The sequence below is a fragment of the Myotis nattereri genome, assembly GCF_964212035.1.
Source record: "Myotis nattereri genome assembly, chromosome: 8".
NCBI classification, from domain to species: domain Eukaryota; kingdom Metazoa; phylum Chordata; class Mammalia; order Chiroptera; family Vespertilionidae; genus Myotis; species Myotis nattereri.
Genome location: NC_138083.1, coordinates 22,804,876 through 22,819,442, shown reverse-complemented (window position 1 = coordinate 22,819,442; position 14,567 = coordinate 22,804,876). Strand labels below are relative to the sequence as shown.

The 14,567-nt window shown below is 42.6% G+C and overlaps 1 protein-coding gene across 2 annotated transcripts in view; it reads right to left on the bottom strand.

Moving 5' to 3' along the window:
• Positions 1 to 3,329: 3,329 nt before the first annotated feature.
• The window catches only part of TASP1 (taspase 1), a 249,297-nt gene continuing 238,059 nt past the window's right edge, over positions 3,330 to 14,567 (bottom strand). Inside the window, exon 13 of one of the 2 annotated variants that reach the window (XM_081097445.1) lies at positions 3,330 to 4,393. In XM_081097445.1, coding sequence (XP_080953571.1) covers positions 4,167 to 4,393 — 227 coding nt within the window. In that variant the 3' untranslated portion in view covers positions 3,330 to 4,166. The remainder of the gene's footprint in view (positions 4,394 to 14,567) is intronic. The other variant, XM_081097446.1, reaches the window with a different exon arrangement.

The window sequence follows — 14,567 nt, the reverse complement described above, 5'->3', positions numbered from 1 at the left end:
GAGTTGAGAAGGGCATAGGGAAGGGGGAAAAGCGAATACAAGGTGTATTAATAAGTCAGCTACCACAGCAGGTTGCTAAAGCTTAATTCTGTGGGAAATCTCCCCAAAACAGTATGAAACACAAGCCTCAGAATGATCTCATCCAAGGAGCAAGGGAGCAATATTTTTTTTTTAGATATGTTTTTATTGATTTCAGAGAGGAAGGGAGAGGGAGAGAGAAATATCAATGATGAGAGAAAATCATTGATCAGCTGCTTCCTGCACACCCTACAATGGGATCAAACCCACAACCCAGGCATGTGACCTTGACCGGATTCAAACCCGGGACCCTTCAGTCCACAAGCTGACACTCTATCCACTGAGCCAAATTGGCTAGGGCAAGGGAGCAATATTTTGTTGTTGTTAATTATTACCCAAGGATATTTTTTAAAAATATATTTTTATTGATTTCAGAGAAGAAGGGAGAGGGAGAGATAGAATCATCAATGATGAGAGAGAATCATTGATCGGCTGCCTGCTGAACAACCCCACTGGGGATCAAGCCTGCAACCCAGGCATGTGCCGACCGGGAATTGAACTGTGACCTGGTACATAGTTCGACGCTCAACCACCAAGCCACACCAGCTGGGCCAAGGATAGTTTTCCATCGATTTTTAGAAAGAGTGGGAAGGAGGGAAGAAGGAAGAGGCAGAGAGAGAGAGAGGGAGAGAGAGAAAGAAACATCGATGCAAGGGAGTCATATCCATCAGCTGCCTCCCGCACCCACCCCAACCCAGGAATCAAACCCGAGAGCCTTCAGTGTGATAGCCGATGCTCCAACCATTGAGCAACACCAGCTGGGAGCGAGTGATATTTTTATACACCAACCTCTATGACTGTTGAAAGCTTCTTCTTGGAAGTGCTGATTCCATAGTACTCCTGGCCTGCTGTAGCCAAAAAAATTAATGGACACAGAGGTGCAGATATTAGCCATTAAAAGTTGTCTCAGCCTCTGAAACAGACCTATAGGCCGGGACTGTGGGCTAGTCTAGGACACCTGACAAGCTGGTTTTCACTGGCTAGTACCTTCCACAGTGCTCACTGTATGAACCCATAGCCTGAAAAAGTGGATGCTGACTATACTGTCAGGACTGCGATGGATTTTCACCAAAGTTTTAGGATAAAATATATGTATTCAACAGCATTAGTGGAGCCAGCACTGGATGAAGTAGTAAGTGAGGCATTATATGACTATATTTCTAGACAGCTTTCCATAAGGTTAGGTGAAAACTGTAGGTTATGGAACTCCGTTTGAGGGTTCAATATAACCCATTTTTGTGTTTAAAAACACATAGAAAATGTATGCATAAAGAATCTATGTGTTATTAATTGCTGTCTTTAGGGAAGTGGGGTTATGGCTTCTCTTTTTTCTTACCTATTTGCTGAATCCTTATAATAAGCATGGATTACTTTTATAATAATAGTGACCAGATTAAAAAAATATTCTGTGCAATCTCAAGATTCAAGAATAATTCTAGCACTTTTCTAAATCTTCCCTTCATTCCTCCTTCACACCCTCCATGCAATGCTTCAGTCGCCTTGCTTAGCTGTAGGTAAGTGGCACGCAACATCCCCCCTCTCACACACGGGAGAAAATGAGGAATTAGGTGCAAAAGGCTTTGAGCAGCCGAGAGACGTCCCCATATCCCTGAACTAAAACTCTTCCATTTGCTCACAGAGTAGCATTTACTGGTAGGACTTGTTTATAAGTACAGAATTCTCATGTTGATATCTGAGTTCAAGTTCACGTTTAGAAGTGGCAATTAAAAGCTGAGACAGGGCCTGCAGAGGCAGACACCCAGCAGGCAGAAGTGGCAGACCTGACAGGAGAGGACAAAGCCTGGACAAGGCTGCCACCTGCGTCGTCAGTCAGCACGGGCACCCAGGTTCCTTCTGCCTCTTCACCTGCTTCCAAACCCCAAGCAGGATCACGGCCATGACCTTGAGGGATCCAGAAAAGACTTAATTATACTCAAGAGGACCACACATCCAATATTCAGGACTTAAAAAGAAATAGAATGCAGGCATACAGTCAAGATCCTCCACATTAAAAGTGGGCATCTTCAAATATAGCTTCAGAATCGTGCCACCACCAGCCAGACTAGGATAGGAGGTTATATTCTCCCTCTTCTGCTTTTTCTCCTTTGGTGTGAAATGAAGTTGATTTTCTATTTGCCAGCATCCTTTGGTTACAGTACCTGCTCTTCAACGTCTGATCTTCTAATGAAGGAACTTACACTATCCAATATGTTTCTGAATATCACTTTTTTTTTCTCCCTCGTTTCACAATACTCCTTAAATTAAAAAAAAAAAAAGACACTAGAGAATAAAGTCTTAACAACTGTTATGGGGCCATGATCCTTTGCACTGACCACTTTTTAAACTCTTCACAAGAGGCGTGTTTAACAAGCCCAAGCGTCTAAATATGAATGGAATAAAGGCAAAAGGAGATGAAAGACACGGCATTCCTGGTGAAATAGGTCAGATGATTTTCAGACTCCCAAGTGTCCTGATAGTTTTACGTGATCCAGTCCAGTTCCTGAAAAAAAAACCTGCCAACAGGTAACAGGTCTTTGAAAGCTTTTGAAGCCAAAGGCTCCCCACCAGCCAGCCCATCTCTCACTAAGTTCTCAGCCTCATTAAGAATGAGAAACAGATACCACGGCACCAACCTGTCTAGAGAACACAGCGAGACAAATGTAATTGCCTGTAAGAGGGATATAGGGCAGCGACTCCCGAATCATTCGTATTTACACCCACTCCATTTCGGTTGTCTTTCCTTTATAATTTGGCCATACATCGATGTCAAGTGTATAATTTCATCTGGGGCTTTATCAGTTACCGCCAGAGCCATGATTACAGGGTGCAGGGGCTGCCTCCCCCTGAGCGAGGCTATCTTTAGTATCTTCTTGATAGCCACTTCTTACATAGAAAATCAAAAGGAAAGTCGGTTTTCTTATGTGGCTCCAGAATCACTAAATATAACATTTAGGAGCAATTTATCGACTGTAACCGCTGGGTTTTCAACTGCCACTACCGTTTTTCAAAGTGCTCTTATTCCTTTCTTTTGTGATTTTTATCAAGTTGGAACAGAAATTTCAGGGAGTTCTATATTGACCATTCAATCATGTACTAAGTTCAACTTTTACCTTGCGAGTGCCCCACCCAACTTATTGTACAAACATAAGCCTGGATTTTGACCAATCAGAATCCCAGCAAGAAGGCTACCAGTATGATTTTTGGAAGAAGTTAACGTTTCACAAACAAAATAAAAAAATGGCTCACCGATCTAGGATTCAAAAGATAATTTATTAGTCTGAGGAGTCACACACTATACCCAGTAATATGCATCTTTTATTTTTGTGCCTTTACCTTAAAAATATATTTAAACAAGAAACAAAGATAATATTGAATTTTCACATAAATTTTGCTTTCTTATTTACAGTGTTACATTGTAAATAACATTTCATTATACACAAATTAAGGACTGCATTACTGTATGGTTTCTTTATATATCCTTTCATAATACAGTACACACAGCTCGAAGCTATTATGTTTAGAAAGGCTTGAGGGAAGAAGTACAAACTTTGTCAATAAGACTAATATTTTAAAAGGTTCTGACCTTGATTCTCTGCTAGATTGTTTCACTGAAACCATTCTTTGTTAAAGAAAAATGCCCCATATGAGGGATGAGAATAACAGTTTAAGTCACCACAGGATCCACTTAAACTGGTTAACAAATAAAAACACTTTATCACTTATTACTGTTACTAAATGGAGCACTACCACTGTCAAGTCATTTAAACAAGCAGATTTACCCTTCAATTCAGACACATTACATCGACGACAGTTGGTACCTCTTTACGAAATAAAAAATGTTTCCTGCAACTTTAGGTTTGACTTGTAAACAGTTAAAGCACACATTTTGTAAAGATGATTGACTCATTCCTGGTCTTAGGTTATGCAATATGGGGGAGTTTCTATTTCATCAGGGAGAAGCAAGCACTCACACTGCACACGCACACACGCACACGCACACGCACACACACACACACACACTCGTGCACTCAGCCCACCCGCCCACAAAGGCCGGCGTGTCACTAGCACTCACTGTGGCAGCACTAGTGTCACCAGCGGTGTGCGAGGCTGCAACAGGAGTTATAAAATGAAGACGAGAGGACAGGACATCCAACTTCTGTTAAAAACATGGAAAGCTCAGGTTCTGAAATGCCCTCAGGTGCTTCATGCTCAGCTTGAAGGTTCAGTTCACTGGGCTCTGCAAGCGGCACACCCCACCTTCGATGGCCACGGACTGTCCTGCCACCGCACCGGGAGGGAGTCTGGAAATGTGAGTCTGCAAAGAGGGAGACAGGAGAACATTAGAGGTGCCGGCTGTGTCCCCTCCAGGTGTGACAGGTGGAGGCAGGACCAGAGCCTCACGGCTCCTTTTTGCCTCTGGGCACCCACAGACAGTGGTGGTGGGAACCTTAGGTGCCCAGATCCTGCTTGTCCAGGCCGCTCAGGGCACGTGTACTGAGTATCCCCGTGAGCCAAGCACAGCACTAGCCACTGGAGTTTCGGAGCGGGCAGCCAGCCAAGGCCCCGACAGCACAGAACTTACAGTGTAGTCAGTCTGTACACAGAGTAGCAGAGTGCTTTTATTGTGGACACTGTTACAGATGTCCCCCATTTTTTTTTAATCCTCACTCAAGAATATTCTTTCCACTGATTTTCAGAGAGAGAGGAAGAGAGAGGGAAAGACAGAGAGAAACATCGATGTGAGAGAGACACATTGATTGGTTGCCTCCTGCTAGAGCCCCGACCAGGGCCTGGGCCGGGGAGGAGCCTGCAACTGAGGTACATGCCCTTGACCGAAGGGTCCCAGGTCGACACTCTATCCACTGAGCCCAACTGGCTAGCGCGAGTCCCCCATTTTCTGTATTCAGAATAGCAGTGCGCTTTCATTGTTGGCACAATTACAGATGTTCCCCACATTCACCCCCTCTGTCCATCTCCACCCAGCCCCCAGTGGTCTTAATGCCAACTATCTTGGTCACATTCCAGTTCCATGAAAACTAATAATTTATATATATTTTGTCCTCTGAGCATTCAGAGCAACTACGAATACCTGGTTCATGTTCATACTTCCAATTTGTCCCTTAAAAGATCTGAATAGCTTACAAAAAGTCAGATAATTAAACAACCTAAAGTGAGTGAGGCAATGAGGGAAAAAAAGAGGAGGTCACACAGCAAGGCGAAGACTGGCGTGAGGGGAGCACCCAGCAGACTGCTGCCGCCCCCCAGCTTCCCAGCGGCGGCGACCGGGTGGCTCACGGGGCACACAGGATCACACAAGCCATGTGCCTGGAGAATGCCTACCCCTGCGGCCAGGGAGCCATGCGTTTGGTGGGGCTTCAGATACGGTAGATGGCACGTACAGTGGATCAGCTGTACGACAGTGAGCGTGGTGGGATGAGGGCTACATTATGCAGAGGAGGCGGCCCTGAGTGAAGATGTGAGTGTCCCGCGAGGGGTCAGGACAGCAGCCAGGGATCCCTTTGTAGATGGTCCTGCTTAATCCGGGGATAGATAAATGTAGGGAGTTTCTAAGAAGAACAGGGCTGCATCTCCTCTAGGGCAGCGGTTCTCAACCTGTGGGTCACAACTCCTTTGGCGGTCGAACGACCCTTTCACAGGGGTCGCCTAAGACCATCCTGCATATCCAATATTTACATTACAATTCATAACAGTAGCAACATTACAGTTATGAAGTAGCAACGAAAATAATTTTATGGTTGGGTCACAACATGAGGAGCTGTATTTAAAGGGCCCGGAGGTTGAGAACCACTTGTCTAGGGAATCCTCTTTAATTCTGTTTCTCTAAACAAGCTTTTCCTGAGAACTGAACTGAGGGGAGCTCAGCCCTGGGGTAGCCAAGTGGGAAGCAAGCACGCGCATTTGGTGGAAAAACAGGTAACATGGTTGGCTTGTAGTTGAGGGGGGACACCACTCTTGAATCTCATTGTGCAAGTCCTAGTAGAGTAGCTGACACCGATCAACCATTTGGAAAGTTCTGGAGAACAGGACTGTCCTTTGGGTACTTGGTTTCTGTGTGTACAAGGCAGCACAACCCGGAACTTTTGGGGGTGAGGTTGGTGGACTTGGGGGTGGAGAGCTGGACGAGGCAATCCTGTGGCATCTCCTGGGATGAAAGCTTCAGTGAGTTCACTCGGCAGGCTCGTGCCGCTGGGAACTAACTGTGTCCCAGCAGCTGGCCTCATTGTCACGTCGGAGGGCACACTTGCCTCTCACTGCTTGGATATCTTACAGCTAAGTCCATTCTGAGACTCACTGGTGAATCTTCTGCTCCTTGTGATGCTTCATTAATCTTGTGGGAGGAGCTAGAAGAGGACCTGTTTGATTCTGCTAACAGCCCTTGTCACATTAGGAACAAAAAGCTAAAATCCCGTAATTCCCAGGGCTCAGTGTTGATGGGGCCATGTTTATATTTCAGGACATTATTAACATGCAGTGAAAGAGAATTATTTGCCTAGGGATCATTCATTATTTTTTTTAAAGGTTCTCCTAAACAAAAAGCTCCCTGAGAGAGTAGAAGCCCCTCAGTCCATTTCATCCCTAATGTCACCTCGTCAGTACTGAACACAGGCATGCAGCTATGACAGGGGTCAAGAACAAAGCAGAACCGCTGTGGAAAACAGTATGGCAGTTCCCCAAGAAATTAAACAGAATTATCATATGATACAACACTTCCACTTCTGGGTACACACCCTAAACAAGTGAAAGCAGGGACTCAAAAATATATTTATACACCAATGTTCACAGCAGCATTATTCACAACAGCTAAAAGGTAGAAGCAAACCAAATGCCCATTAGTGTATGAAGAGATAAACAAAATTGTGTAATATGCTTACAATGGAATATTATCCAGCTTGACAAAGGAACAACAGCCTGACACATGCCACAATATGGATAAGCTTTGAAGACATTATGCTAAATGAAATAAATGATACAAAAGTGCAAACATTGGAGGATTCCATTTATATGAGGTACCTAGTAATCAAATTCATAGAGAGAAAGCAGAATGCCACAGCTGTGGGCGGCAGGAATGAGAAGTCATTGTTTAATGAGCACAGCCTGGGAAGATGAGTAAGTTCTGGAGATGGAGGGCTGTACAATGTGAATGGACTAAATGCCACTGAACTGTACACTAAGAAGTGGTTAGAATGATAAAAAATTTATGTCTTATAGATTCTGTCACATTTTTTAAATCCTCAACTGAGGATATGTTTTTACTGATTTGAGAGAGAGAGAGAGAGAGAGAGAGAGAGAGAACGAACAGAGAAACACTGATCAGTTGCCTCTCATATGCACCCTGAGCAGGGATTGAACCCGCAACCCAGGTATGTGCCCTGACTAGAATTGAACCCACAACCTTCTGGTGTACAGGATGATCCTCCAATCAACTGAGCCACCCAGCCAGGACTTCCACTATTTTTTTTAAAAAAGTAATAAAGCAGAAATGACACTTTCCTACCTGGTACAGAATAGTTTTCCACGAGATGGCATTAAGAGAAGGGGTCAGCTAGGAATGAATCCAGGATGCAGACCCCATAAGAGAAACATTAACACTACCAGGTTCTGTTCACAAATAAGTTGGAATTTTCTAATCAGGTTAAATTATCTGTCCCTAAAAGAGAAGCTCACAGGAAAATCCATCCTTATGTTTCCCAAAGGTCCAGAGAGAATCCAGGCACCAGAGGGGACAGAGAATAAATTGTTAAAAGATCAAAGAGTGACCATATGTCCAAGCAGATGGCCTGCAACTTGACCAGAGGGATGTCGGTCTTAAAGCAACTGATTTCTTGCTGACCATGGCAAAGACCCAGAACTAGGGGGAAGAAAGTCATGTCCCATGAACCAAGGGACTTGATAGCAATCTCTTGAGATTTACAAAAACACAGACGGCCAATCCTAACTCATCTCTAACACTCCCACCCCCATTAAGTTTACGACAGAAGAACATCTAAATAAACGGAACTAAATCACAGTGTCAAGGAGGGTTAGGAAGGAAAAGAAAAAAGGACTGAAAGTGATGACAGTGGTCTTGAGAAAATAACAGCACCTGGGCAAAATGCTTCAAAAATACATTGAGATTTGTAAAGACTGAGCTGATTACATAAGACAGAAATGTTCAAGTACACAAACTAGTGGTTAGATTCTCTTCAGGATTACCCATTCCCTCGATTGTCATCTAGTTGAGGAGTTATTTTGAGATTACAAAACACATTGGCATGGTCTTGGTGTTGAGTGGAGTGAATTGGCTAACCATCCAAATGTCAATGCTTCACCAGTTTCATCCATCAACACGGTCTTCTGACTCATCAAAAAATAAATGACCTTGGTCTGAAAAGGTCAGAGCCAAGATGTTTTGAAGCTTTCTGTGGAGATTGCAATGGAGCGTCAAATTCTATTATAAACACTACGAGCTGTTTCACAGGCTATTTTACATGAGTGTTCCTCTCCAAAATTTCTTCTAGAGAAGTGGGTTTGAATTCCTCTTGAGACTAAAAATAGACCACTTTCTACAATGAACTTATATGTCAGTATTTGAAAGTGCAATAAAGTATTTTACATTGCCTAAGGCCTGTGTAGATCCTAGGGTACCCTATAAGCATAAGAACTTAAAAAAAAGGTGTCTTTGAAGCCATTTAAGTAGCAATGTACTTTCATTGGAATTTACATGAAAATGATAGGTTAAAAAGCAGCAGACTGCTACATTTTGGGTAATCTCCCTCCATTTCTTGCTGCATACCTCCTTCATATCTGATTTCAAGTCTTGAATATCCTTTTCTGGTTCTTTCTCAAGGAAATACTTCCTTGACTGGATTCCCTACTCAGTCTAGAAACTCTCATTCTAGCTCCTAGAGCACTCATCTGAGCATGTGATGTAACTGTCTTGATTTTGGTTTGCTTTGAGCTTTTAGGTCTCTGTAATTGAAAGCCAGCTGGAGGCGGGAGACTGCCCTACACACACCTATGTAGTCCCTGAACCTGTCACGATGCTTGACACAAAAGGCTAAATATGCTCACTGAGTGTCTGAATGACAAAAATATACCTTCCAAGGCTATGTTTATGAACACACAAAGAATCTCAAATGTTTTAGCTAGTGCGACTGGTCAGTTTGGCTAAAAAGTCAATCATACTAGTTTGTCATATATTTTTTAAGATTAAAAGAATATATAGACTGACTGAATGGAAGAAGATATTTGCCAATGATACCTCTGATAAGGAGTTAATATCCAAATTTTATAAAGAATTCAACACCAAGAAAAAAAGCAACCCAATTAAAAAACAGGCAGAGGACCTGAAGAGAGATGTTTCCAAAGACATGTGAAAAGATGCTTAATGTCACTAATCATCAGAGAAATCAAATTAAAGCCACAATGAAATATCATCTCATACCTGGTAAAACAGCTATCACCAATAAATCAACAAACAAGAAGTATTGGTTAGGATGTGGAGAAAAGGGAGCTCTTGTGCACAGTTTTTGGGAATGCAGATTGGTACAGTCACTGTTGAAAGCAGTATGGGTCCTCAAATAATTAACCATGGGACTGCCTCGTGACCTAGTGATTCCACTTCTGGGAATATATCCAAAGAAACCCAAAACACTAATTCAAAAGTATATATGCATCCCTATATTCATTGCAGCATTATTTATCATAGCCAATATTTGGAAACAACCAAATAAACAACTGGCTAAAGAAATTGTGGTACAAATACAATGGAATATTACTCAGCCATAAAAAAGAATGAGATATTACCATTTGCAACAGCATGAATGGACCTAGAGGGCATTATGCTAAATGAAATAAGTCAGACAGAGAAAGACAAATACCATATGATTTCACTTATATATGGAAATTATTTTTAATTTATTTTTTCCACCTTTATTGAAATATAATTGATACATGTTATTTATTTTTTTTTCCTTTTTATTGAATTTATTGGGGTGACACTGGTTAACAAAATTATGCAGGTTTCAGGTGCACAATTCCACAACACATCATTTGTACATTGTATTGTGTGTTCACCACCCCAAGTTAAGTCTCCTTCTAAAGAACAAAACAAACAAACAAAATTGAAATAGACTGCCGAAACCGGTTTGGCTCGGTGGATAGAGCGTCGGCCTGCGGACTGAAAGGTCCCGGGTTCGATTCCGGTCAAGGGCATGTACCTGGGTTGCGGGCACATCCCCAGTAGGGGATGTGCAGGAGGCAGCTAATCGATGTTTCTCTCTCATCGATATTTCTAACTCTCTATCTCTCTCCCTTCCTCTCTGTAAAAAATCAATAAAATATATTTTAAAAAAAATTGAAATAGACTACTAGTAGATACAGAGTACAGGCTGATGGTTGCCATAGGGGAGTGGGCTTGGGGGACTGGGTGAAAAAGGTAAAGGGATTAAGGACTACAATCGTAGTTTAAAATAACCACAGGGATATAAAGTCCAGCACTGGGAGTACAGTAAGTGATATTGTAATAACTATGTATGGTGCCAGGTGGGAACTGGAAATATTTGGGGGAGCACTTTCTGAAATGTATAATTGTCTGAGTACTATGCTATACACCTGAAACTAATACAAACTACCATTGAATGTAAACTATAATTGAAAAATAAAATATAATAAAAAGTATAGACTGACTAAATTTTTCCACTTTCCCAATGACTGTATTGTTAGAACAGGAATGAAACAGATTTCTCACATGAACAGGTCCATGCCAATGGAACCCAACGGCCTGCTGGTTATACTCCCTTCTTTCTTGCTAATTCCCTGAGTGGTAAGGAAGGTCTTTGAGGTTAACACTCATTGTATAATAACATATTTGTCCTAAAGATTTCAAAATGAGGTTAAAGAAAAATTGATATCTATAATAATAAAAGCATAAAATGCTAATTAGACCAGGCGCCCTTCAGGATGTCCTTCCGATGACCTTCTGGACAAAGCCAGGCTGCGAGGGAAGCCCCAGTCCTGGGTGTCTGCTGGCGGCCGGGGGAAGGAAGGCCTACTCTTGCATGAATTTCGTGCATTGGGCCTCTAGTAAAAATTATATAATTGCTGGATGTCCTCATCACAATCTAAGTAGTAGCTGAGGCTTCCTATCATTCATACTCATATCTTTAAATCTTTTAAGACCACCTTACTGACTGCTCTTTTGTGGTTTCTATGGAAACTACAAGCACACGATTTAATTTTAAAAGGCTCAAAGCCTTTATTTAGTGGTTATATTTTAATTAATCTTTCCACTCTTAGGAAAGTTGCTTGAGATCTGCCACAAGAGTCAAGAAAAGATTCTCTGACAATAAGTCTCCAAAAGCAGCCAACTGCTTTCCTCCCCATCATTTTTGTGCTGCTAAGAAAGGAGTTTGTTAGAAGAGAGATGGTAAGCTAATAGAGAGCATGGTTTGAGGGAACAGAGGCATGGAAAGGGAAGGCACAGCATCTTCCTTCTTCATTCATATCAGCCAAAGGCCAATTCCATGCTAAAAAGAGACAGCAGAAAAGAGGAGGCAATAAAATAATTGTAAGAACTACTTTTAAACTGTCAATGCATAAGAAACTTTTATAAAAAGTTTCTGCCTGGGTTGATTTACTAGCACTGCTTTGGATGACTAACCTGTAGGTTAACCAGTTTTAAATTAAATACAGTACCTGTAGGATGAGTTAGCACCTTTTTGATCGACACAAAATAAATATTGCTGCCAGTTAATAAAGTTTGCTAAAGATCAATTTGACTAACTAGCAGAAAGTTCCCTGGTCAAAGACATTTGGGTGTTAGGATAGTGCATTAGTTGGCTAGGACTTTCATAACAAAATGCCTCCGGCTGGGTGGCTTAAATTGCAAAGATTTATTTTCCCACAGTTCTGGAGGCTGGAAGTCCAAGGTTAGGGTATCAGTACATTTGGTTTCTTCTGAGGCCTCTCTCGTTGGCTCACAGATGGCCTTTTCTCTGTGCACCCACATTCCTGGGGTCTCTTCTTATATGGATGTAGTCCTATTAGACTAGCCCCCCACTCTTATGACCTCATTTATCTTAATCACCTCTTTAGAGGCCCATCTCCAAATACAGTCACATTGAGGGTGAGGCCTTCAAGATACGAATTTGGGGGAAAACAGTTCATTCCATAAGTGACCTTATGGTGCTCTTAAATGATACAGAGTAAAATCCAACAGTGCCCTAGATGTTTTGGTCGCCTTCAGTCCTCTGAGCTGAAATGCCCTCTCCCCCTCTCCACTTGCTCCTTGTTGTTTCTCAGCCACATTCTCCTGCCTCAGGGTCAGGACACATGCTGTTCTCCTCCGGAAAGCTCTTCCACCCAACATCCACCTGGCTCTCTTGTTTACTTCTGTCTGATCTTTACTTAACAGCCACCTTCCAAGCAGTAGTCCATTCACCTGAATTCCACTACCCTCTCTCCTGTGTCCTTGTCACTATCTAACCAGCCATCTGTTTTGCGTCTTTATCTTATTCACTGTTTGTCCACCATGCACAAAAATTCCACAGGGGTTGCTCAATCTTTTCCCTTAGGACCTAAAAGATAGCCTGACCATCTGAGGAACTCAGTATCTTTATTAAAGGACTAGAGCAGTGATGGCGAACCTTTTGAGCTCGGCGTGTCAGCATTTTGAAAAACTCTAACTTAAATCTGGTGCCGTGTCACATATAGAAATTTTTTGATATTTGCAATCATAGTAAAACAAAGACTTATATTTTTGATATTTATTTTATATATTTAAATGCCATTTAACAAAGAAAAATCAACCAAAAAAATGAGTTCGCGTGTCACCTCTGTCATGCGTGTCATAGGTTCGCCATCACTGGACTAGAGGCCTGGTGCATGAAATTCATGAACTGTGTGTGTGTGTGTGGGGGGGGGGGGGGTCCCTCAGCCTGGCCTGCGCCCTCTTGCAGTCCCAGAGCCTTAGGGGGATGTCCGACTGCTGACTTAGGCCTGCAGGGAGAGGGCCTAAGCTGGCAGTTGGACTTTCTTAGCACTGCCACAGAGACGGTAGAGGCTCCTGCCACCACCACTGCATTTGCCAGGCATGAGCCCAGTTTCTGGCTGAGCAGCGCTCCCCCTGTGGGAGCGCACTGACCACTAGGGGACAGCTCCTGCGTTAAGCGTCTGCCCCCTGGTGGTCAGTGCACGTCATAGTGACTAGTTGTTCAGCCGTTTGGCCAATTTGCACATTAGCCTTTTTATTATATAGGATTTCTTTTTAAATGAAGGCTGGGAAATGGACGAGAACAACTGCAAATTAGGCATTTCATATTTCTTAATTTTTTAGTTGTTTTATTCTATTTTATAAATTTGTTATAAATTTTTGAAGAGACTTGTACAAATTAAGCAATCAAAATGATACTGAAGTTATGGACCTTAAAACTCTGGGGAAAAAAGAAGCCTACCTTATTTCCCACGACTGACACTGTCTGGTCATTTACCCTCCACAACAACTGCACACGTGCTCCCCTCCTTCAGAGAGAGCTCGTTGCCCATCAGCAGCCCAGACAGTGGTCAGCGGGGGCTGTGTGCCTCTGTCTGCTGTGCTGCAGCAATGAATTCTGATGAATTCAGCACGAGGAGGAGCCTGGGAAAGCCCAGGGCAACCCTGCTCGCAGGGGCATTTTTCCTTCTGGAAAGCAGGGTGCCTGGCCGGTGAAAGGCGGTGCCTCCAGCTCAATTTCACAAGGTTATGGGCATTTGAAGAGTCAGGCATTCCTTCTCCCTTCTCGTGCTAATTCTGCCTTGTTCTTCAAATTGCTAAGTCTCAGGTAACATTTTTTTTAAAAATCTACTAATAGTGTCACCTGGACCTTCTTAGTATAGTACAGAATAATGTATATATTTTGTAGAATGAAGATACATTAACTATGGGCTAAGTTTGTCATCTGGATCCACCATCACTGTGCTTCTCAGGGCACGTCAGTTTGGGACTGTGAGGTGGCACTGTGGGCTGAGCACATCTCACGTCCCTGCACAGTGAATTCTTACCTGATGTCATAATAGTCACTCTCCTTTTCCTTTTACTGGCATGAACGTGATAGACCTTAAATGACCCACTCCCGAGAGAAGGGCCGGGGAAGTGTGTCTGGTGGGTTTTTATTGCTTTGTTTCTATGATAGGCATTTTTTTTTTCCTTAATGAGTTGAGTCAGGAGACACCTCCACCTCCACCCCTCTGCCCCATCCTTTTCCCAGAAGTGCCCTGCCCACTGCTTTCAAGAGCTATCTTTCAAGGAGACACAACTTGTGAATAAGAATATTCTGAGTACTCGTTGTGTACATTAAACCTTGGAATGCAGTTTACTGCTCTAAAAATAGTTTGGTCTTCAGACTTCATCCTGAAAGCAGAAGTACTCACATAATTGACAGTTTCATATGAACCTGCTTAACACAGCTCATAATAATGTGCATATTTTATAGACTAAAACCCCATTTAAC